The sequence below is a fragment of the Callithrix jacchus genome, chromosome 6 (genome assembly GCF_049354715.1).
Source record: "Callithrix jacchus isolate 240 chromosome 6, calJac240_pri, whole genome shotgun sequence".
NCBI classification, from domain to species: domain Eukaryota; kingdom Metazoa; phylum Chordata; class Mammalia; order Primates; family Cebidae; genus Callithrix; species Callithrix jacchus.
In genome coordinates, this window is record NC_133507.1 from 63,121,840 (window position 1) to 63,148,084 (window position 26,245).

General features: G+C 33.0%; 1 protein-coding gene across 3 annotated transcripts in view; it reads left to right on the plus strand.

Moving 5' to 3' along the window:
- The window catches only part of SCN7A (sodium voltage-gated channel alpha subunit 7), a 97,691-nt gene that overhangs the window by 17,502 nt on the left and 53,944 nt on the right, over positions 1 to 26,245 (plus strand). For 2 of the 3 annotated variants that reach the window (XM_054257579.2, XM_054257578.2), the window contains 9 exons: positions 2,562 to 2,809; positions 6,067 to 6,184; positions 6,536 to 6,626; positions 7,951 to 8,079; positions 9,544 to 9,635; positions 15,650 to 15,856; positions 16,127 to 16,196; positions 18,886 to 19,027; positions 22,426 to 22,629. In XM_054257579.2, the coding sequence (XP_054113554.2) occupies positions 2,576 to 2,809; positions 6,067 to 6,184; positions 6,536 to 6,626; positions 7,951 to 8,079; positions 9,544 to 9,635; positions 15,650 to 15,856; positions 16,127 to 16,196; positions 18,886 to 19,027; positions 22,426 to 22,629 (1,287 nt within the window). In that variant the 5' untranslated portion in view covers positions 2,562 to 2,575. The remainder of the gene's footprint in view (positions 1 to 2,561; positions 2,810 to 6,066; positions 6,185 to 6,535; positions 6,627 to 7,950; positions 8,080 to 9,543; positions 9,636 to 15,649; positions 15,857 to 16,126; positions 16,197 to 18,885; positions 19,028 to 22,425; positions 22,630 to 26,245) is intronic. The other variant, XM_078327457.1, reaches the window with a different exon arrangement.

Here is a 26,245-nt window from a genome sequence, read left to right on the forward strand (position 1 = left end):
AGCAAGACAATATCAAGTCACAGTTGATTGCTAAGGCAGGAAACAAAAGTCTAAAAGCACAACAGGATCATTCAGCAGTGCCTTTGGGAGCATCACATATTTTATCATAATATAATAAGGACCATTTATAAAGATAACCAATAAGTTATTTAAAAATTATTTAATATATATTCAAGGATCTCTGTGTAAAAAATATTTTGACAGGCTGTCATTTTAAAGGAAAAAAAGATTTCATATGTAAGAGAAAACTTAGTTATCTAGCTCCATACTCTCAATTGTACTTATTCAGTACATCTTGGCTCCCCTCAATAAAGTTTAATATGTAAAATGTGACCATATGCATATTTGTATATGGTATATGTGTGCTTATGGTATAAATAGAAATAATCTTAGCAAACTTTTGATGTCTCAGTTATGTGCATGATATTGAGCAAGATATTTGGAAATAAGTAAATTTTAAGGTGAGTTTTTATATCATTAGTCTGGGAAGACAGATATAAGTAGATATATGTTGCCCTTCCTAGTCCATATTCTTCCCTTTAAAATTTCCTTGTACAATATCCCTGAAACATTTGTTGAAGGACTTGGGTGTGAGAAGCCACTGCTATTGCAAAAAATATTCCTGTCTTTGATCACAAATGACTGAACCAAGTATAAATGAATCTATAGGCTGGGCTCCGTCAATTAAAGTATATTTTTATTTACCTATTTTTTGAGACATATGTTATAGGTATATGGTCAGAACTTAGACTGAAAACCAAATAAAGTTAAGAGTGTCAATATTTTTAGTCTATTTGCATTCTTAGAAGTTAAAAAGGATGCCATTCTTTAAGTAGAATGCTGCAGACGTGAAAAGCAAAGCAAAACCCAGAAAACTGGATTCCATGAAAGGTATAAGTAGTCATCCCAATTTTTATTTTCATCTTTACTTCTCATTTTTATTTTCTGTAGTACATTTATGACACAGAAATGTACTATGTATTCTTTCCTTGAATGTCTATAAGATTGCATTTTGTATGTTTAAAATATATCCTGCCCTTCATTTATTTATGCTAGCAGTTGAAGTCTGATTCTTGTGATGAGTGGTATCCCAATAACATTAAATAACTTATCTTTTGCTTACTTTTAATTAATATACAAATAATGTGTTAAAGTATTAAACAACTCACTTTTGCACAACAGTGAAAAATTCTGAGGTAGAACATATGTATGTGTATATATGTGTTTAGGTGATTTCTGTCTTGGGAAAATCTTATAGAAGTAATTCAGCTAGTTCCAGCACTGTGAGAGAAAAAACACAGATGGAAAATGCCACAATATCAAATACAAACTTTGTTATCTTTAATTGCAATAATAAAATTACAAAGAGGGTTTATGCAAATAAATAAAGAAAAATTAATCATTTGACATTGAATAGAATCATTGGAAGAGTACATTTTGACAGGAATTGGACTGGAACAAATTAGGAAAATAAAATATTTGCATATGTGAAAAATGAGTAAAGTTGATGAATGGGGAGTTTATGCATGAAATTATATTTAACGAATAGCACTTTGAATTGCCTATAGGATAATTTGAAACAGTTACCTATTTCAAAGACTAGATCCTATATCCAAGACTAGAGTTGAAATATGTGAAAACTATGAGAGTACTCCAATATATGGAATTACAAAGATGATTAAATTCAAGGGCATATATAGATGCATAGTATTCAAGATTCATAATAGAAAATTGTTGAAAGAAAATTATTTTGTGTATAGGGATTGATGACAGAGAGAAAAATGCCATGAAGAATTTTCAGGTAATTAGTTTGAGTTTTTATTTTTACAGTGGCTCAGAGGTTAAAGAGTAATTCTAGTCATGCAGAAAGACAATGAATTTTACTTTTACCTGTTAAGTTGCTGCCACTGGTGAAGTTACTATATAGACATCTGGGGGAAGAAAGCCTTTGGGAAATATTCACATGTGCTTGGTAAATATTTGTATATGAAGAGTAATTAAAACTCTCTTTGCCCATGCATTCATCAGAATGATAGATGTATCAGAGGAAGAAGGTAAAACCTTAAGAGATATCAAAGTTTAAATTTGGGTTAAAATTTGACATGTTAAAATTGATTTAAGAAAAGTAATCAGAGATACAAAAATAGACGGAGAAGAGTAGGGTGTAGAGCCAATGAAGAATAAGTTTAAAGAAGAGTGTAGTCAATTGTTAAATATATCTCACAGGGAAATGATTGGATTTGCCAGGAAAAAAGATCTCTAGCAAAAAGCTTTCTAAAAAACGATATCTTATTAGAATGGAGAAGTTGAAATGTAGATTTCAGTAAAAGAAAGTGTGTTAAAAAGATGAATAAGTTAAACAGATTGAGTTACTCATGAAATTACAAATTAAGTTTGATATTAAGTACAGTAAAACTCAGGACAACTTAGATTTCTATGACACTAAGGAATATACTCTTCAAATGCATGTATTCAGTTTACTGGTCTCTATTTTTCATGACCCAACCTTTTGTACTTTGTTTTTATTAATAGAGCCAACTTTAATATAGAATTTTTTGCAGGTACAAAATTGGAAATGTTGGCTTCACTAGAACCTAAGGGCCTTGTTCCCTTCACTAGAGAATCTTTTGAACGTATACAACAGCGTATTGCTAAAACACATAATGAGGAACATGAAGAAGAAGATTTAAAGCCAAATACTGACTTGGAAGTTGGCAAAGAGCTTCCATTTACTTATGGAAACCTTTCTCGAGGAATGGTGTCAGAGCCCTTGGAAGATGTGGACCCATACTACCATGAGAAAAAAAATGTAAGAATTAATTGAGTTTATTTTGATGACATTTTTATTGTTTTATTTTTAGACATACAGAAAATGTAATTGAGATAGGATAATTGTACAGAACTGTGTAAGATAACTCATTTTGGGAACACATATATTGGAGATTTTTATCGAAACTGGTATCTTAGTTAGGTAGTATATTTTGGATTACTTTACTTAATATATGTATTAGTATGCCTTAATGTATGTGAAATATTTTTAAGGAGCATGATGATTGTCCATTTGTGGTTATCAATTTTAAAATGGCTATAAAATGCCTAGAATATTCTCAACAACTTAAAATGTTCAACGTGATGAGTTCTCAGAAGAAAAGTAAATACAATCCATATGTTATTTATCATTTTTATTGATTCATATATACATATACTTACTCCTTATATCCAGAATGACTTTAGGCACCTACTACTATATGTACAACCCCAGTACAAGCACAAAATGCTAAATGTGAAAATAGTTATATTTAGAAATCAGAGATTGGTGTGAACCAATGAATCTGATAGAATCATTAAGGATAAGGATGCAGAATTTGAGTTATAGCTTAAAGAGCACTTCAAAGTTTTAATAAGGCAAAGGAAAGACCTGTGTGTAGGCAAGAGCAGAGAATGATTCTGGAAGGGGGAAAAGAGAAAGTGATGCTATAACTGGAAACTTAGCTGTTTCAAGTTGTGAGATATGAGCTGAGGTAATGTAGATGTCAACATGATTTTAATGTGGTGATCAAAGGACTGATGCAATGAGTGTAATGTTTAAGTAGCGTTGACCCAGTAGATTTGTAATTGATGCCTGCATGGAAGAGACAGGATTAGAAAGACAAAATAAGGCCGGGCGTGGTGGCTCAAACCTGTAATCCCAGCACTTTGGGAGGCTGAGGCGGGTGGATCACGAGGTCAGCAGATCGAGACCATCCTGGTCAACATGGTGAAACCCCATCTCTACTAAAAATACAAAAAATTAGCTGGGCATAGTGGCTCTTGCCTGTAATTCCAGCTACTCAGAAGGCTGAGGCAGGAGAATTGCCTGAACCCAGGAGGCGGAGGTTGCAGTGAGCCGAGATCGCACCATTGCACTCCAGCCTGGGTAACAAGAGCGAAACTCTGTCTCAAAAAAAAGGACGAAATAAGAGAGAGAGAGTAATCCAGGCCTGAAGTCAAGAGGAGACAGAGAGAACAAAGCTGAGAAGAAGCAGGATTTGACTGTCTAATCATGCCAAGGTTTTCAGATTGGAGGAGTGGTGATGCCACTGACAAAATGTAATAACTAGAAAGAAGATCAAGTTCGGGGGAGGTGATGATTAGCTTCATAGTGAACAAATGTAATTGGATATTCTTGTAGAGCATTCAATGATATTATCAAATGGCTGACAAGGAATTGCACCAGATTCTCTGGATGGAAGACAAAGTGACTTTTTGAAATAAATTACAATTCTTTGGAAAACTTATACTGGACGAGTATTGACATTTTACAGTGGAAATGTGTATATTAACTTAAAAAAGACTCTAGTATCTCTGGGAGCCTCCATGAGCATTATGCAGCATTGGCATAAAATACATGCTTAATCTTGAGAGCATTTTAATGAAAGTATAAATTAAGCCCTCTCCTCAATTACTTCTCCATTCAGTTTTTGCTATGTTTATGTCATAGGAATTGATATGGCACAGTAACCTTAGGGTGTAATATCGTAGAGTTCTGAGTTTCCTGCAGTGTGTACAGACATGGTTGGCAAAGTGCTAGGTGTGTTACTGAAGACAAAACCAAAGATTTTGAAAAATAAAGCAAGGCCCAGAGTTACTCTTAGGGAATTAGACTAAGAACTGCAAGGATGGATTTGTATACAAAGTGCTGTTATAAATGACAAGTTATTTAAACTTGTGAGTTGGATTTGGTTTATTCTGTTAAAAATGGCATAAAATAAGTACTTTTATAATTAATAAAACTGTTTCAGCTTTTAAAATTGGGAAATTATTGTATCTGATATTCCTCATTTCATCGCAATGGCAGATACTACATCTTATGTGAAGTTTGAGATTGTTCTGAAAAATAGCATGGAAAGCACATTTTTAAAAATCAGATTTACTTACTTTGGCTTTTTAAAATTTTTACTTTCTGTTTGCTTTTATAATAGATGGAAAATAGCTATAGCATAGGTCAAAGTGTTCACAGATTGTATGTTAGAAAAATATTTTATCAAGAAGAATTATATTATAATTTAGTTTCCATTTAGCACATTTATTCATGAACTATTGTTGAATATATATTTGTACAAAGTAGTCTGTTTTTCTATATGTATAAAAATAGAAATAGTCATCTGTATAATATATAATACTGTAGTATCTAATAGATTGTCTTTAATGTATAATCTAGTATATAATTTATTGTATCTCAGTATGTTATATATTATAAATTATAAAAAATACTCTTTGGACTATAAGCTATAAAGTATTCACTATTTATTTTTTTATACCCCACAATAAAATTTTTTCCAGATATATATATATATAAACACAAATATGAAAATATACAAACTTATTTATATGCAGGCGTATATATCTATATAAACACACATTCATGAACATACACAAGAATGCACACATACATAGATATATGACTCAATTTTAATTTCAGGATATTTCTGATATTTCATTATTTTTTGTTAGAATTTTAATGCTTTAATATCTCAATGTATTAGGTGTGTAACACGTTATAAATTTCTGGGTTAGATATATCTATGTGAATAATATAATGCAAGTTTGGTTTTATTTCATAGATAATTGTTCAGAATTAATATACTATTTCAGTGCATTGGATATTCTTTACTATCATAATCCCACATTTGATTTGTTCTGAAATAAAATCTAACTTTTTAACATTCATTACGTTCTCAGATGCACTGGCTTTGGCATTTTTAAAGGATCTTTGTGAGCCATTGGGTTTTGTGTTCTTCCTATTCTGTTCTCTAAGAGGACTGGAGGTTGTGGCTTGTGACAAACTGTTACTATGGGTGTAACAGCAGCAGAAAAAAAAGTGGAAATGGTAGACAGATAAGCCTAAATATGAACAAATACAGCTAAAATATTTCCATTTGATTTAGTCTATAAAAACATATAAAGAAGAAAAGTATAGCTTTTAGAGTCCAAGACTATAATGATTATTGATTGGCAGTATGTTTCATAATTGATGAGATTATGTTTCTGAGTTCTAATTTCACTTGGTCACTTTTCATCTTACAGACTTTCATAGTATTAAATAAAAACAGAACAATCTTCAGATTCAATGCTGCTTCCATCTTGTGCACATTGTCTCCTTTCAATTGTATTAGAGGAACAACTATCAAGGTTTTGGTACATCCATATCCTTTTCTTTTGGCTTGTTGACTTTAAACTGTACTGACATTAAATGCAACTATGCTATTATTCAACTATTTCTGCATATTTTTCTTTATTGAGTTTATATCTCATGTTAGGTCATATTGAAATCTAGATTATGCTTCATCAAGTGTTCCACATTTGAAAATACATATAAAGTATATTTTCTAATACACACAATAGTAAATATTAACGAATATTAATGCCCATTGTTCAACAGGATTTATTTTCAACATTTAAGAAAATATTTTAGCTCACTGTATATCAATATATTTTATAGAAATATATCTTTTCCAATATTATTTATTATCTATTATTTCTTGACTATAAGCTACCCTTTTCCGGCTGTTTATTCTAATTAGCGTCCTGACTGATTGCATATTTATGTCCCTGACTAATTTGCCAAAATGGAGACCAGTAGTAGAGTAAGTTATATAATTACATTATACATAATATCATATATAATGATATATTTTTAGTAGTTTACATTTTATTTCCATAACATTGTATTATGTATTTTATATTATAATAAATTTAATACTTGTTAATGATTAAGAAAATATTTCAGTGCTTCCTTCCCATCTTCTTTGCTATTGAAATCTCATTCCTGATTTGCTTCCAACTCAAGTAACTTTCAGTCCTTTCCACTCATTAAGAAAATCACTTTCTCTTCCTTTCTGCTCTACTCCTCTCTTTCCTATGACATACCAGTAGTCTGACTTGCTTTGGACTGTAAGGATGAAAAGGCCTGTTAAATTTTCTGGGGAAAAGGCTTTCTTGAAGTTACCTTTTGATCTTTAATGTTGTTCTTAAAACTAGTTGATTTGCGAAGGTAACTATAACATTATTCACCATAAAAATCCTTGAATAGGTATATAATAAAATTAGATCTTATGCATTCCCTTAATGATAATTATTACTTATTGTGTAATCCCTATATGGAGCAAATTTGATATTCGATGTTTTTATCATTTACCTACATAATATTTAAAACTATCACCTCTCAGCTAGGCTTTATTGAAAAAGTTTTTTTTTAAACCTTTTAAGTTCATGGCACAAGTGCAGGTTTGTTGCATAGGTAAACTTGTGTCATGGGGTTTTATCACCCCAGGTATTAAGATTTTTCATCACCCAGGTATTAAGCATAGTAACCACTAGTTACTTTCTTTGTGATCCTCTCCCTCATACCACTCTCTACCCTCCAAAAGGCCCCAGTGTGTGTTGTTCCCCTCTATGTGTCCTTGTGTTCCCATCATTTAGCTCCCACTTCGAAGTGAGAACATGTGGTATTTAGTTTTCCATGTCTGTGTTTGATAAGGATAATGGCCTCCAGCTCCATCCATGTTCCTGTAAAAGAAAATTCATATGGAACCAAAATACCCAAATAGCCAAGGCAATCCTAAGCAAAAGAACAAAGCTGGAGGCATCATGCTATCTGAGTTCAAATTATACTACATGGCTGCTGTATTGAAAAACTTTTAATAGTCAAATGTAACGGCATATGCCATAAGACACAACCTACCCTAGAAATCCTATTTAAAGCATTGAGCTAGGGCTCAAGGAGCACTTGCTTTCTTGAATGTTGTCTAATTTATTGATGGTTGGTTTGTTTTGGCCTACCAAGTAGACCTGCTCTCACCGTTCTGATGACTTATTCTTAAAGGCTACCTAGTTATCATAGACATAGTATTTCAGAGCTGACAATGTATTATTCTCACCATTAATATTATTTGAAAAAAATTTCTGCAGAAATACTTTGCTTGGAATTTACACATTTGAAATACTTGTAAAACTCTTTGCAAGAGGTGTCTGGGCAGGATCTTTTTCCTTCCTTGGTGATCCATGGAACTGGCTTGATTTCAGCGTAACTGTATTTGAGTGAGTATTTCTTTAAATTGAGTCTATTTTAATGTTTTGCTCAGAAAATGTTTTTCATAAAAAATAGTTGATGTCTACAAAATTTCTGCCTGCAAATAGTCTGCAAATGAAGAATACTTCAGAGTTATAGTGAGTTCTTTCATCTACCTCTGACCTAGTCCTCAGAAGATGCACTAAAAATGAAAGGAGTGGATTGTTTTCTGCTTTCTATTTGGAGCAACATTGATAATGATTGAATTAGTGCATTTTAAATGTGCCTTTTAGTGATAAGTGAGCAGAGAATCTCCTGAATACTTAGGAGAATGTCCTAGCAGATTTGATTCTCAATTCCCAAACTACATTACATGTAGCTACATTGCTTAAGACCAGTGAATATGCTAGAGATCAGAATAAGGTATCTTCAACACCCACCCCATACACAGATTTTCTGGAATGCTTCAGACAGTTCTAACAATTTCATGTATGTTTTTTAATACTTCTTTTTAATGTATTCTGTTTTCTAGCTATGGAAATCATTACTGGCATCAAAGTCTTATTAAAAATAATTTAAAATGATTTTCTATATGTAGATTTTTTATCAGTTTTAAAAATAACATTTATAAAGAGCATAAACAGTGTCTGCTATACTGCAAGCATTCTAAAATAGTGTCTCATATCACTGTAATTATTACCATCACTAGTTTTATTATGGTTACCATTGTCTTTGCTGTTTTGCTGTGGCTGTTAGCTAACACTTTTAGAACCCTTACTATGTTCCAGGTGTTCTTCTATGTACTTCACATAAGTTAACTCATTAAATTCCTCAAAAAACCCTCTTAATCAGGAAGTGTTATTAACCCCACTTTACCATCAAGGAAATGGAGGGAAGAAAGATTTAAATAATTTGCTCGTGTCACACAGTTAGTTAATGGTAGAGCCGTCTGGCTTCAGAGTCTGTGCCCTTAATCAATACACAGTCTGACTTATACCATCATCACCATCACCATCATCATGGTCATCATCACCATCATCGTCAATATCATCACCATCTTCATCCTCATTGTCTCTTCATCTTTATTCTCATATCACATCCATAATTATCATCAGCAATCATCAGTCTAAATACTTCAAATGAGTCTATTCCTTAAAAAACTAGATATTTATTTTTTATTGTAACTATCTTATCAGCAATTAGATAACAAAAGATTTATGAACATAGTCTAGAATGTTTGATAAGAAATTAAGTCTCAAACTTTTGTAAATTCCCATAATTTAAGTTTATAGATTAATAATTACCTGGCCACCTTCCACCATAGCAATCTTTGTCTTACAATCAATAATAAAACTGTTTGCAATATGGAATCATATGATCAAGGGAAATGTTTGCATATATGGATTAAAAAAAAGTTTCAAAACCATAAAAAGCCAAAAATAAGTAGCATAGATGTAATTTGACTTTTAAATAACTCTAATTTAATTCCACAGGATTATTATAAGATACTCACCTCTAAGCTTCATTCCAATGCTTCAAACTGTAAGAACTTTGAGAATTTTAAAAATTATTTGTTTAAATCAAGGTAAGAAATTGCACTGAATGTCTTTTCTTCATTGTATTTTATATACTACCATGTATTCACTTGAACTTCCCTAGTGTTGTTCAGAGGAAATATTGAATAATGTTTCCACTTTGAAACCAATGAGTTATCTGATCTTTAAATTTATGTCACTCCAGGAAGGAGAAGAAAAACATTCACTATTATTTATTTGGTGTAGACTCAATTTTTAGAAAACCATAGCATAGGCATCAATCAAATATATTTTAATTGGTAATTCTTACAAATTAAATATGAACTTATAGAATTCTTCTTAGATTTCTGAGAGAAATAGTGGTCTAGACAGATGTCTAATCTGCTTCTTTCTTCTCCTCATTTTATCAAGAAACTAGTTGACATGAACAAAGTAATATAAAATAAGATGAATCCCCCTTTGCTTTGAGTGCTCGGATAGGGTGCAGTTCACTCACATACCACAAAATTTATCTTCCATCAATGTGGTTGCAACTTTCCCACATTGAAGACTAATTTACAGCTCCCATGCTGAAGACTAATTGACAGCTCCCATTTCTAAAGACATTCTAGCAGAGGCACACCAACACCTTCTAGTTTGTTATTGTGAGTAAATAAGAACAGTTAGATAGGAACAATTCTACCCAGAATGTTTAGCTGCAAGTCAGAAGTGTTATGATATAGCTGTATCAAGAAAGCAAAGGAGGAATGTAATAAAAGCAAAAACAAAGTCTACAGGCAACTTTCATAGACCAGAAAGAAGGCTAGATATACATAGGCGATGTATTTGTAGTTCAGGCAGAACAAAGGAGAAAAACAGATAGGAAAATACGATGATAATTCATAATCTGTGAATATACTAAAACATTGATTTGTACCCATTAAGCTGGTGAATTGTAGGTCTTGTGAATTATATCTCAGTAAAGCTGTTTAATAAACAGTCTGTTGAATGGAAGCTTTACCAATTCTAGTGAATGAATCAAGTAGTAAGAATTAACCTGTCGGGAATTTTCACAGCTCTAGCTCCCTTACTGCTCCCCACATATTTCACCTGCATCTTCATCTTAAGACTAGAGGTAAGAATTATTAAATAAATCAGATGAATTCAAATTATAATAATAAAAGAAGAATTTAATCACTAGAGTTAGAAGTTAGAAGCCTATAGGCCAGAAGGGAGCTCTCACATTTTTTGCCCCCCAAGGGAGAATAGAGTAGTAGCACATAACAGCAATATGGAGTGTAGAAAAAAATTTTGCAATATAGAAAGAGAAACATATATTTAATAGAAAGAAAGTATCCTCTTTTAAAATAAATGTGCTTAAAATTAGAAGCATACATAATAAATTATTTTTGTAGTCCCAGCAGAAAACCTAGATTCTCTCAACAGAAGATGAAATGAGATAGTAATATAGGTAAATATAACTAACTTTAAGACAAAAAAGAAACCGATAAAAATTATACTACCCTAGGTGAATATTCAGTGGTAATGGAAGCTACAAAATAATATTATCCATGCATCAAACATGCACACTTGTATAAGGAAAGACTAGAGGAGTTCTGTATTCATACACTAGAACTGAAAAATGGAATGGATTAATGAAGGAGAAAAAATTGAATTCCATCTTATGCATAAATGGTGGTCCTAAAAATGGACCAAAATAAATATATTATTAAAATATTTACAATAGAAAAAAATTAAAATATTTTTAACTGGAAAAATACCCTACAAATGAAAGAGATCAGCTTATAGTAGGTAAATAAAACTATAATATATACTTAGACATATTATAAAATGTTATAAATTAAGATATTAAAGAATAAAAGTATTATAAATTCTTCAAGCAAAAAAGTGAGAAACATATCAGGGACAGGTCACTGTTAGACCTCATGTTCACATTAAAATTAACGGTGTTTGAGAGCTTGGGGAAAAGTGTAGGCAGGGAAGTTGAGACACTAGAATTCTATACTTGACTGTCAATTGTATGTATAGTCAACAAATGGATATTCTCAGCTATGCAAGAATTCTGAAACTGTAGATGTGTGTGCTTTCAGAATATCTGCTGAAAAAATAAGTGTGAAAATAAAATATTTCACAATGAGAGGATTTAGTTCTAAAAGTAATTGCAATGAGCTCTGAAACCATTTCAGCGGAGAATGGAACGCAAATTACTGTTGTTAGTGAGTTGCAAAACAGAATGCAAATATTATAAATCAGAAGTTACCACATGGATATCTGTGGATCATTCTTGAACTAGAGACATATTTTATTTGTATTTTAGAAAACTTTCAAATAGATGCCAATATTATAAAAATGTAATAATTTTATGTTGAAATCCAATTTAACTTGGATGAATTGTCAGGATAGTACACCTACATCTGTGAATGGCAACAACCTGCTGTGGGTGACGAACAGCTGCCACTTCAAGTCAAGCTCATCCAGGTCCTCTCAACTCTGTTTGTGTGAACTTAGACTTCCTGGCAAGCCTTTGTAAGGATTTGAATTTGATCCTTTCTATAAATCATAATAGATAATATAAGATACAAAATACTTAATTCAACAATTATAACTAGGTCAAAAGTTATTAACAAAAACTGAGAAGTAACAATAGAGAAATGTGAAAAATAAATACAGTTATTTTCTTGCTTATGTGATGAGACTGAGTAGATACAGTCTTATTGATGTAGAGATTTGCATGTTATTTCAAAATAGAAACATAAATTGGATATAAGCTCTTAAAACATGTGTTTTATCTAAACTACTAAAAAAAAAGAGACACAGTAAATGTGTTGATAGAGGAAAAGAAATGCAGTAAATAATAAGGGGAATATAGAAATCAAAAGTAAAGGTATATTCCAATGTAAACCTAATTTATGCAAATAAATGCAATTGGTTTAAAAATTTTTATCAAGGCAGAGACTTTATTTTTTTTTATTTTATATTTTTTTAGAAGGAAAGAAGAAAAAAAATGAGTAAAGGAGAGAAAAGGAAGAGAGAGAGGGAGGGTGAATGGAAATATTGTTTTATTCTGAAAAATATGGGTATTAATAATGGCCAATCAATGTTTCATTTAAACCTATGAGTAGGTGTGATGTGGTATTGACAAGAATGTATATTTTATGTATTTTATGTGGAGAGCTCTATAAATATTTAATAAGTTTACTTGTTCCAGATCTGAGTTTGAGTTCTTGATATCCTTATTAATTTTCTGTCTCATTGAATCTAAGTCTCTATGTATCTGGGTGTTAGGATCGTTAGCTCTTGTTGTTGCATTGATCCTTTTACCACTGTATCTTTGTTGCTTTAAAATCTATTTTATCCGATACGAGAATTGCAACTCCTGCTTTTTATTTATTTATTTATTTATTTATTTATTTATTTTTGCTCTCCATGTGGTTGGTAAATCTTTCTCATTCCTTTGTTTTGAGTCTTTGTGTATCCTTGCATGTGAAACAGGTCTGGATGTAACATACCATTGGGTTTTGGCTGTGTCTTTTGATTGGGGGATTTAGTAGATTTAAATTTAGGGTTACTGCCATTTGATGTTAACTGGCTGTTTGATCCATTCGTTGATGAAAATTCTTCTTTATGTTGGTGCTCTTTACTTTTTGGTATATTTTTAGTAAGGCTAATACTGGTTGTTTCTTTCTGTGTGTAATGCCTCTTTCAGAAGCTCTTGTAAAGCAGGTCTGGTGGTAATAAAATCTCTGAGTACTTGCTTGTTCATAAAAGATATTATTTTTCCTTCAGTTGTGAAGCTTAGTTTGGCTGGATATGAAATTCTGGGCTGAAGGTTCTGTTCTTTGAGGATGTTGAATATTGGCCCCCACACTCTTCTGGCTTGTAGAGTTTCGGGCAGAGACTTTAATATGAAGTCAGAAATGCAATTAAACTCTATAGGAAAACAGAGGCTAAAATTTAAAAGAAGGAGGAAGTTATATAAGAAAATTAAGATCAAAACTGGCCTACGGCCCAGAACTTTCTAACAAAATCTTATTACGATATAATAATGAAAATTATTAACAAACTTAATTCTATAAAAATTTGATGGTGACATTTTTTCCATGAAACAAAATGTCAGCACTAAAATTAAAGCTCCACTAGAAACTGAGTATACGATGGAAATATATATCTATCTCTACGTGTGTGTGTGTCTGTGTGTGTATATATATATATATACACACACACATGCACACGCACATTTATTTTCTTTAACAATTGCTCTTTTTTAAAAAAAAAGAATTGCTCTTCTTAAAAGCATTTCCAACACAATATGAAAAAAATTTCAGTATAAAAATATACAAAGGACTCTGCTGGTGCAGTGGCTAACACCTGTAATCCCAGAACTTTGGAAGGCCAAGGTGGGCTAATCATGAGGTCAGGAGTTTAAGATCAGCCTGATCAATATGGTGAAAGCCCTTCTCTAGTAAAAATACAAAAATCAGCCAGTTGTGGTGGTACGCATCTGTAGTCCTAGCTACTCAGGAGGCAGAGGCAGGAGAATCGCTTGAACTTGGGAGGCAGAGGTTTCAGTGAGCCAAGATTGCACCATTTCACTCCAGCCTGGGTGACAGAGTGAGACTCCATCTCAAAAAAAAAAAGAAAAAAAGTATATATCTATATATATGTATACACACACACGACTCATGATAGTTACCAAATAATTACACAATGCAAATATACCTATTTTAAAAGTTTAGAATAGTTAAGTACAGAAATTACATTGAAATAATTTTATTTTTTCTAATAAACTGCCAACAATATTTTGAAATGTTCCAGTTTTAGCCAAGGCTTATAGTCTGGTTTATACATTAGTTCAACATCTCTCAAAAACAATGTATCAACACTAAAACACTGTTGCCTATTTGACACAGAAATTCTAATATATGTCTGGTATAATACTTTGAAAAGACTTGCTCATAATAAAAAGAATAATATAATTCTAAGTGGCAAAAGGAAGCTATAAACATGTATTTTATTATGATATCAAATTAAAATTGTATATTTAATCTAGATTATCACATTTCTGTAGTTACAGAATGACTTTATTTCAATCCTGTCATATTTTACTCAAGAAATCTAATCATTTGAAGTCATTCAAAAGAATAGTTTTCCATTCTCACAATAAGATAGAAAGTAGGTATTATTTCCACTTTAAAAAAATCATAAAACTAAGGCATAAAAATGTTGATTACTTGCTTGGTTAACATCACAGAGTTAGTATATTCTCACTCATATTGTGCTGAGCAGTTATTAGGATACTAAATGCACACAGACCAGCAAATAAGAGAGGAAGTGAAAAAGAAAAGGGAGGAGAAAGGGAGGTAGGGGAGAAAAATAGTTTATACATCGCAAAGTTAATAGTAATTTATTCTATGAGATATGATTATGTTATTTTTGTTTTTTCTTGTTTTCTGCTCAGAATTCAGTATGTGTTACTTATAATTAGAAAAATGTATATCCTTAAATAAAGCCAGGTTTAAGTTTGAATTCTCTATTAGTATTCTGATATAAATACAGTTTACGTAGATCACCATTGTGTAATTCTCATTCCTGCCTATTGAAATTCTTCATAATTTTATTTAATTAGCTCACAAAATTGAATTCTTATAAAGTTGATTAAAGAATAATATAGAATACTGATGTTTCAAACTATTTCTTTTTTCAAGTACAATTTAATTTTGATTTATAACCTTACACCTTTACTTATGCTTATAAACATTGGAGGTTGGTATGACACTTGGTAACCAAGAGAGGGACATTGTTTTTCTTTGTAAAGAGTAACAAATAAATAATTTTAAATAGTGTGCCTGAATTATTGCGTTAGGTGTTATAAATTAGCAATAATACATAAACCTCAACATTTCATTTATTATTCACTTTCTTTAGGAGACCTAAATATCTAGAATTACATTATAAGTTAAAACTGTTGATTTCAATGGAGTATGCAGTTGCCATGGGAGAGATTTGCCAATAGTGCTTTTCCAAAGTATTATATTACGTTAAAAACAAATGTTTCTCTTTCCAGGTCTGAAGTCCCTTGTAGGGGTTCTGATCTGCTGCGTGAAGAAACTTACTGGTGTCATTATCCTAACTCTGTTTTTTCTGAGCATATTTTCTCTAATTGGGATGGGGCTTTTCATGGGTAACCTGAAACATAAATGTTTTCGATGGCCCCAAGAGAATGAAAATGAAACCCTGCACAACAGAACTGGAAACCCATATTATATTCGAGGTAAGAATCACCTTGCCTTGTATATCAAAGATTGAAACTTTTGTTAAAGGCAAAGCAGTCTTCCCAGAAATGTTGAACATTTAACATCTTGCTAGATTCCCAAAGGCTTTGGCTTGTGTATCAGATGCTAGGTTAAAAAGGCCAGGATATTTTCTCTTTTCTTCTCAACTGCGGAAAGGGATTTTAGGTTCTGCAGAGATCCAAATGGACTTCCAATGTGCTGCTAACTCATGATTAGATATAGAATATAATTTCTCGCCTATTTTTCAGAAACAGAGAACTTTTATTATTTGGAAGGAGAAAGATATGCTCTCCTTTGTGGCAACAGAACAGATGCTGGGTAAGTGGTATTAGTTTTCTTCTATTAAATCATTATCACCTGTCAATGGTACTTAATGAAGGACCATTGCTTTTATTTTTGGTTCCCATTTGATTGCATTATGTCACTTCATTGTCAACACCATACTGAGTTGTCTTAGTCTATTTTGGCCACATTAACAAAATACCATAGACTGGTTAGTTTAAAAACAACAGAAATTTATTACTCACAGTCTGGGAGGCTGAGAAATCCAGATCAAGGTGCTGGGCAAATTTGGTGTCTGGTGAGGGCCTGCCCTCAGGCTCATAGATGGTGCCTTTTTGCTGTGTCCTCACACGGTAGAAGAGGCCAGAGGTTTCTTTCATGCCTCTTCCCTGGAGATACTGATCACATTCAAGAGGACTTCACTCTTGTGACCTGATTACCTATCAAAGGCTCCACCTTCAAATCACTTTGGGAGTTAGAATTTCAGCATGAATGTTGAGGGAACACAAACAGTCAGACTATAGCAGAAGTATGCAATGTGGGATACTATTCATCCAATTTTACAGAAAAAGCAATAGTCAGACTAATTCAATGATTTCTTCCAAGTCAAGAAGCTAGTTAATGGCAGAGCCAGGACTTAAACAAGAATCTTGTTTTCAAGAGGGCTCCAGAGCTAGTGAAAATGACCAAGAAAGACAATAGAAGTCTATCCTTTGGAAAGAAGCTTTGGAAGAAAAGAAATATTAAAGATATGCTGATATTTCACTTAATATCTTACATGTTTTTCTGGCTATAATTTACATTAATAAAAAGCTCTTTCTTAAAATCAGCATTTCAAAATCATTTTTCAGTGAGATGACAAAACTGTCATGTCTCATTGTCCTATAATTTCAGATGAAAATTCCAATTCAGAAAGTGGAAACAAGGCACTTCTCAGCAGTGTGTGATGCACGTAATTCCCTCGTGTTGCTTTGCTCAGCTGAGATGATTTAGCAAACATCTGTAAACCCAGCTCTTTCTTACATTCTGGTGCCCAGATTAACAAAAGGCACATGGGGAAGGAGAGCATGAGTTAGTTATATGGTTTAGTTAAATTCAGGGGATTTGGATATTTTCTCACTTGTGCAGCATATATATACATATATATATATATGTGTGTGTGTGTATATATAATATATATATATATGTATATGTATATATATGTTGGTTTGAGACTGAGTCTTGCTCTGTCACCCAGGCTGCAGCGCAGTGGCATGATCTCTGCTCAGTGCAACCTCTGCCTCCTGGGTTCAAGCGAGTTTTGTGCCTCTGCTTCCCAGGTAGTTGGGATTACAGGCATGTGCCAGCAGGCCCAGCTAATTTTTGTGTTTTTAGAACAGACAGGGTTTCACCATGTTGCCCAAGCTAGTCTCGACCTCCTGAGCTCAAGGGATCCACCTGCCTTGGCTTTCCAAAGTGCTGAGATTACAGGCGTGAGCCACTGTGCCCTGCACCTGGCCTCAGCACATATTTTTTTGCCCAGCTCCTCCTGGGCTTCCATTCTATTCTCATATCTGAATGGTGAATCCATCTCTTTGTATCTGTTCCATTCCATTTCAGCTAATTCCTTTACATACATTCCAAAATCAAATATAACCTAAAATACATTTTTGAGATAGTGGTCATGGATATTCATGATACAATGGCAAATTTCAAGGCAAGAAGAGAAAGTCATGCGGTGTTTCTTCTGCAGCTGTCATACCTGGCTGCATGGTAAACTATTCCAGCACAGCAAGACAGCAACAAAACTTCATTTGTTCAGATACTGTGGGTCGGCAATTTAGTAAGCTCTCATGCACAAATGATTTTTAAACCTCTCCTTGTTCCCTTAAAACTAAAACAAGTATCATGACTAAACCCAAAATGATGTGAGAGAGAACTACACAAGGCCATGGCGAGAGGAGGCCTGATTTATTGGGCCGCTACTGTAATAATGGAACACAGCACCAAAGCCCCTAAGTAGACAGAAGTATGAGGGCTCCCTGAAAAGAAATAAAATAAATATTTAATTTGGTCTGCCTCCCCATGTGCAAATACCGCATATAAATTATTGATACGATAAATGTTTTCTCACCCTTAAATAATGGGCTCTAAGGGCTGGAGATGAAATCATTAGAAAATTATACCCTCAATCGTTGCAGTTTTATTTTTATCAGTACTATTTTCCATTAGTTATACCTTCACTCTAATGTTCATATATTTCTCCTTTAATATTGTAGTAAAGATACAGTTAATACAAGGCATTTTATTTTTGAAAATGGTAAGATGATAGATATTAAGTATTCTCACCATACACACACAAAAATAAGTATGTGAGATACGCATATGTTAATTAGCCCCATTTGTTCATTTCACGATACACACATATTTCAAAATAGCATGTTGTATTTCACAAATATATATACAGTTTTTGTCAATGAAAAAACAAAGAAATACAAAAATTGGCTTTGGAAAAAAACACTTTTGAGGCCCCTTTTTATTTTTGCTTAATTAACACCATTTGCTGTATCAACATAAAATCTAACTCACTTACAACTTTTTAGCAGGCAATTGTTTGGGAGACTTACTACTCTCCCCGTGGAAGAGGGAGTTCTCTATTATTCAGGACAGATGTTCTATATTTATGATTTGGCCATAATCTGAAAGTCACCTAACAGTAAGCAGTCTTTTTCTTTGTCTTCTTTAGTCAGTGTCCTGAAGGATATGTGTGTGTAAAAGCTGGCATAAATCCTGATCAAGGCTTCACAAATTTTGACAGTTTTGGCTGGGCCTTACTTGCCCTATTTCGGTTAATGACTCAGGATTACCCTGAAGCACTTTATCACCAGGTAAGAACAGAGAGAATCTGTACTGTACTTAGAAATGGCACCATGCCCTCACTTCTAAGATAATGGTCAAATGTAATAGAGTTTATTAAATTTTTATGTGCAGAAGAATTGGAGGACAAAAGGAAAGAGAACTAGAATTATTGAATGTCAAACTATGTGCTGGCCACAATGCCAGGTGTATTATATCTTTAATTTTTGAAACAGTTCTACAAGGTTAGAGAGAGAAGAAAAAGAGAGAGTGTGTGTATGTTTGTGTGCATACTTTTTATCTGAAGACACTAAGTTTTAGAGAGGTCAACTAGCCTCCCAAAATGTATAGTAGTTGAACCTTCCCCATCACAGATCACTGTCTTTTTCCAAAGCCTATGGTATTACACATTTGATAATCACTAAATAAAGAACATTTCTAGGTATTAATTCTTTAGTTAAAACATTTTGAATTTATGAGGTTACCATGTATTAAGGAATTATTTATTGAACATATAGTGTCCTATTTCTTTTTATTCTTCTATTTCTTCTTATCCTTTTTGATATTCAACCATTCAATCATGTTCCAGTTAAAATAACAGCAGACTTACTGTAATGAGAATTGAAATTCAAATTCTGAGTCTGTCTTCATAACTAATTATGTATGTGTCATAGTTTCTCAGAAAGGTATGATATTCATTAAAATGGGAATTCAGTGTTTCTGTAAAGAGAAGTTCTATCTTAGTAGAAAGTACAGTGTTATTTTCAAAGTGGCGTTACTTTAACTTCTGAAGTTATTTATAGTTGAAGGAGAACTTTTTTTTTTTATAAACAGACATACACACCCAGTCCATACTTACTTTGGTTGAGTTGATAAATTGTGGGCAGTATATGTGTATATACAGGTCATTAATAATGATAGGCTAACATAATATATTTGAGGCACAAAGTTTCAGAATATATTAAATGGAAATCACGTAGACCAAACATATATGCAGTATAATTGTATTTTTAGTAAAAAATAAAAAACATGAAAATATTGCAAGTGACATTTTTACACAAACTATATTTTTCTAATTTTGTTATACTAGTACTTATATTAGTATTTCCAGTCTCTTTGACAAGATTCAGTGTTTTCTTCAAAACACTAGGAGGTTCTTATTTCTAAAATAATCTTATCATGTTATCCTTTTTCTAAAAATGCTTCAGTGTTTTTCAAATTCCTATGGGCCAAAGTTCTAATTCTATATGCATGATATGTAGTGCCCTTTAAGGTCTCATCTGCCTACATCTCCAGATTTATTTCTTAACATATGCTAATTTATACTCTCTGCTTAATTACTTTAAAGGTTTTCTGCTTCCTAAATAAGCGTTTCTCATACTTATTTCCATGTATGGTGTACCCTTCCCTAAATTTAAGTTTCTCCTATTTGCCTTCAGTTTCTTGCTTCGAATTTGTGCTGTGAAACCAGGATTTCTTCTTTGAGCTTTTCCCCAAGCCCAGTGTAGGAGTAAGTCACATCCTACACTGAAATGCCACAGGCCACTATACTTTCCTCAGATTGTGGTGTTTTAGTTGCTTGTCCAGCTATTTTTCTTACTTGGAGATGAACTGTCTGAGAAACTACCTGCTAACTTTTTATCTATCTGAGAAAAAAATACATATTTTTGTCTTGCTTTAATTTTGTTTTTTTTTTTCTCAGTATCTAACACATAGAAATATTTAATGGAACTATAATAAAAATGCAAGTGAATATTTATGGGCTATTTTACAGTATATGCTATAATAATACAGGTTTTGCTCTTTGCTTATTGCCCCCAAAATGTATGAGTTAATTTTCTTGTTAGCATTTATTTAAAGACAGTTCTTTCCCTCTACCAAAGAAAGAGAGAACCAGTCTGGAAGTGTCCTGCTACTGGGGCCCTCAGGATCTTTATTATTGTACTCCAAGTTTTTTTTTTTTCTATGCTTCAAGTTCTAGGATACATGTGCAGAACTTGCAGATTTGTTGCATAGGTATAATGTGCCATGGTGATTTGCTGCACTCATCACCCCGTCATCTACATTAGGCATTTCTCCTAATGCTATCCCACCGCTTACCCCCACTCCCCAACAGGCCCTGCTGTGTGATGTTCCCCTCCCTGTGCCCATGTGGACCTGTCTGTGAGTGGAAGCAAGGGGAGGGATGGCATTAGGAGAAATTCCTAAGTACAGCTCCTGTTTCAAGCTAAAATGTAATAAAACTAGAAATTATGTACTATTTTTATGCTAACAAGAGCATAGGCTTTTATCCTCCACTAGCATCATATAGTGGAAAAAGCAAAAGTTCCGAATTTAGATTCTCTCGTAGGCTGTGAGATCTTTTTTTCCTATCCAATTTTCATTTGCCTTCTGAAACTGATATTGAAAATAGTGTTGAATAAGATAATAAACATAAAGTATAGTTGTCCTTCAGAATCCATGGGGGATCAGTTCCAGGATCTCTGGTGGATACTAAAATCCATGAATGCTCAAGTTCCTTATGTAAAATGGCATAGTATTTGCATATAACCTACATAATTCCTATATACGTTAAATTGTTTCCTGCATACTTTAAATTATGCCTAGGTTACTCATAATACCTAATACAACGTAAATGCTATATAAACAGTCATGTGTTGCTTAGATGATTTCATCATCTTTCGATCAATGAGGTAAAATCAATGGATAATGTTTTATATTTGTAATATTCTTACAATTTTTTAAATTTTTTAAAATTAAACTTTCTGATCTGTCTTAGGCAATTATTATGAAATAAAAGCTAGTCAGTTTGGCAATCTAAAATGCATTCTGCTATCCATAAATGTCACCCACTGTAATGCCTTCATGTAAATGGATTATATGGCTTCCCCATGTATCTTGTCTAAAAGTTTTCACCAAAGCAGATACTCTGACAGGCAATGCTCCCCCATTCCTTGTAAAGACTAATTTTTCACTTTGCTGTGATTTTTCCATAAAGTAGTAATCAGAAGAATATAATCTCCAACCATTATCTGCCTTCATTAAATTTCATGTATTTAAAGATTCTACTGCAAATAAAATAACTTTCCATGTTAAGGCTGTCCAGCTTCTATATTGAGAGATGACAATTCTTTCAAATATGTTTTCTCTATCAATGTAGACATAAAAATCGAATACCCTAAGTTAATTGAGTTACTAAGTTTCCCTGGGTTTCACAGCATATATTTTATAGCTTACATGCATGCTTCAAGTTGAAAAGCTTTTCATTTATTTCTTCTGGTGGAGCCAGTCTTTAAACTGTCTTGTGATTACATTGCATTTATGATTAAATTATTTTCCTAACAAAGTTTCACCTTTTATCTTAGAATAGGAGAATACAGGAAGATAAATAACATTTTACCCTTTTGTTTTACTTTCTACCTTTCCTTAGATACTTTATGCTTCTGGAAAGGTCTACATGATATTTTTTGTTGTGGTAAGTTTTTGGTTTTCCTTTTATATGGCAAGTTTGTTCTTAGGCATACTTGCCATGGCTCATGAAGAAGAAAAGCAGAGAGTTGGTGAAACAACTAAGACTGAACCAAAATTTCAAAAGACTGGAAAAGAACTCCAAGGAGGAAATGAAACAGCTGAGGTATAACTTTTTCCTTTTCTTGTCTTGAAACAGCAATCATTTATTTGTTGTTGGTTCTATGTTACTGATTCATTATTATTTGCTCATGACTCTATGGCTTAGGTTCAGCTGAGACAGTTCATCACTGGTCTCATGGTGGTCAGAGATTCCAAAAAACAGCAGGGGAGTTAGCACCAATGCCAGGTGCCTTAAGGCTCTGCTTGTGTCACATTTGTTATTGTCCAGTGGGCGAAGTAAGTAACATGGCCAAGGTTAGAGTTAAGTTGGAAAGGGACTTCCTAAGGAAATTTGTGGCCATGTTTGCAAATAATCTACCACACTTAGGAGATTTGTTTGTTTGGGTTTTAGTTCCTTTTCTTAGTGATGGTGGTGTTCTTTATTTTTCTATGCAGTTTTAAATTTTTTATAATTTCAACTTTTTTGAATTTTAAATAGTTGTTTTATTAGAGCATCTTTTTTTAATTATTATACTTTAAGTCCTGGGATACATGTGCAGAACATGCAGGTTTGTTACATAGGTATACATGCACCATGGTGGTTTGCTGCATCCATCAACCCGGCATCTACATTAGGTATTTCTCCTAATGCTATCCCTTCTCTTACCCCTACCCTGCCAACCGGTCCCAGCGTGTGATGTTCCCCTCCCTGTGCCCATGTGTTCTAATTGTTCAAACCACACTTATTAGTGAGAACATGTGGTGTTTGGTTTTCTGTTCCGGTATTAGTTTGCTGAGAATGATGGTTTCCAGCTTCATCCATGTCCCTGCAAAGGACATGAACTCATTCTTTTTATAGCTGCATAGTATCCCATGGTGTATATGTGCCACATTTTCTTTATCTAGTTTAACAATATTGGCAAACCGAATCTAGCAGCATATTAAAAAGTTTATCCACCATGATCAGGTCAGGTTCATCCTTGGGATGCAAGGCTGGTTCAATATATGTGAATCAGTAAAGATAATCTATCACATAAACTGAACCAATGAAAAAAACCGCATGATAACCTCAATAGATGCAGCAAAGGCCTTCAATAAAATTGAATACCCCTGCATGATAAAAACACTCAATAAACTAGGTTTTTATGAAACATATCTCAAAATTTCACCTTTTAGATTTGTTACATGGGTATATTGTATGACAGTGAGGCTTGGGGTACAAATGATCTCGTCACCCGGGTAGTGCGCATGGTACTCAGCAAGCAGTTTTTCAGCTCTTGCCCTCTTCCCTGTCTTCCCCCTCTAGTAGTCTCCAGGTTTGCTGTTCCCATCATTAGGTCCATGTGTATCCAGTGACAAGCCCCTGCTTAGTAAGTGACAACATGCAGTATTTAGTTTTCTGTTCCTGTGTTAATTCACTTAGGATAATGGCCTCCAGCTGCATACCTGTTGCTGCAAAGGACATGGTTTCATTATTTTAAAATGCTCTGAGAATCACAGTGCTAGAGGTGTCTTTTTAAGGTCTTGAAATACATTGTCTTCCAATATCTGTTTATATTTGTATGTGGTACCTAATCAGATCAAAAAATATTTCAATAAGAGAGCTTGCTTTTGCTACATAACGTTCCTTCCTTAATGCCCCGTAGCAAGAGTGACTGCTACCTTTAAATTTATCTAACATATACAGTTGTTTTTGTTCCAAAATGTCTATTTCTACTGCTTATAAACTATGGCTATGTTGGGTTTTTAGAACTTGACTTTTCTTAATACAAGTATAGCTTATTAATTTAAAATGACTTCAGACAGCTCATCAAAATTGACTTTGAAAAATGTCTGGTTGTAACGCAAAGTGACAGAACCTTCCATAATTTAGAAATTAGAAAGTACTAAAGAGATGGATAAAAGTACAGTACTGAAGTTGTAGACAGAAATAAAATTACTTTATTGGCCTTCTAGTTCTTTCCAGAGGAAATGCACTATGTATCATAATACAAGGAATTATTTTATTCCTGAAATAATTAGAACCAGATTAAAAACCTAATAATGTTTTACCATAATTTTCAATTATCTTAGTGTTATGCTTTAATTTTTTTTTTAGATTCTTTGGCCTCAGAGCAAAAAATTTGGTCTATTAATTTGAAATTATTGACAGAAGTAGCATTAAGGAAGTTTTGGAAAATTGTCTTTAAAAATATAAACTGTGCCATAAGTGTGCTTAAAGAAAGAACCAGAGGGAGGAAAGCAACCAGAAGTAGCTTTCTTATATTCCTCAGGACCTAGCAATCTCACATCTCTTCCTTGAACTACCCTTCTGGTAAATGGGAAAAAAAATCCAGATTGAGCCAGAGAACAAAAAAGAGAGAGCAGCCATGACCAGAACCCTCTCATATAAACAGGATAAAAAGAGGGAAAAGTAAAGGGCCGAGATAAACTCTGCCATGAAGTGGAATATATAGTAAGGTACATTAATGCCAAAGTCCCCTACTATGTCAAAGAGGGAAATGGTTACTTTCCTGTTTATAACCCTTTTATTAAGTCATCACCAGTGAAGGAGCTTTAGAAAGTTATTGTACCAAAAAGTGGGATCTGAACAACATGATGTGAGATCATACTGAATGACTGGATAGCCACTTGTGTCTATAACATGCATACCATTGAACAAGAAGCAATTGTGGACCGAGTGAAGAAAACATGTATAAAAAAGGCTATTGAGTATTCCCATTATATCACCCATGAGTAAGTCACAGAAAAACAAATTTCAAAAGCTTTCTGTTTCTAATAAATGAATCCAGGGTCCTTCAGACTGAGTGATTAGAGTTTGAATGACATGTTGAATGTGTAATTTGTTCTGAAGTGGCATTTCACAATCTTAAGGGCTTATGGCTGCACTCAATTGTATTCAAGAATGTAAAAATACTTCTCTGATCCCAGATGAAATGTTTTATTAACTGCTTAGGAAGAACTTGGATATTTCCCAGTTTTATAATATTTCCATTCATTTTTCTGCTCTGGATCACATAAAGCATTTCTGATTTTTATTAACATTTTAAATTATAACCAATTTCTTTTCCTAAAAGAGTCCTAGAACATTTTATCATGCAGAATTTTCTGGGAAGTAAGAATATAGACTATTTTTACAAGATTTTTTCCTCTTTTATTTATAAATACAAAAACTAAAAAAAAATGATGTCAAATGGAACATATTGAGGACACTACAGATCACTGATCTGCTTGCAGGCTAGTTAGATGCCAATTCCGATGGAATAGCTGGGAGATTGCTTAGAACTACATATTCTCAGATTATAGGAAAGTTGTAGGTCATATTAGCTAAAAGCATAGCTCTGTAGTCAGGTAAATGTGGATTTCAGCCCAATTTAGCTACTTAATAGATGAATGATATTTGCCAAGTCTGTTAGCTTTTCTACACCTCAGCTCTTTTACCTGTAAAATGTATATAACCCATAACCTGTCCTATGGGTTATAGTGAGGTCCAAATGAAATAAATGCATGTAAAGCACCAAGCAGTGCTTACACTATACTAAGCAACTGAAAAAATGTTATGAAGAATATTAATAAAATTATTATGACATGTCAATATTATACATCATGTTAAAGGTGGCTTTTACAGAAATTATCAAACTCCCAATCTATATTAAGAACACTTGATTTTTATGGAAAAA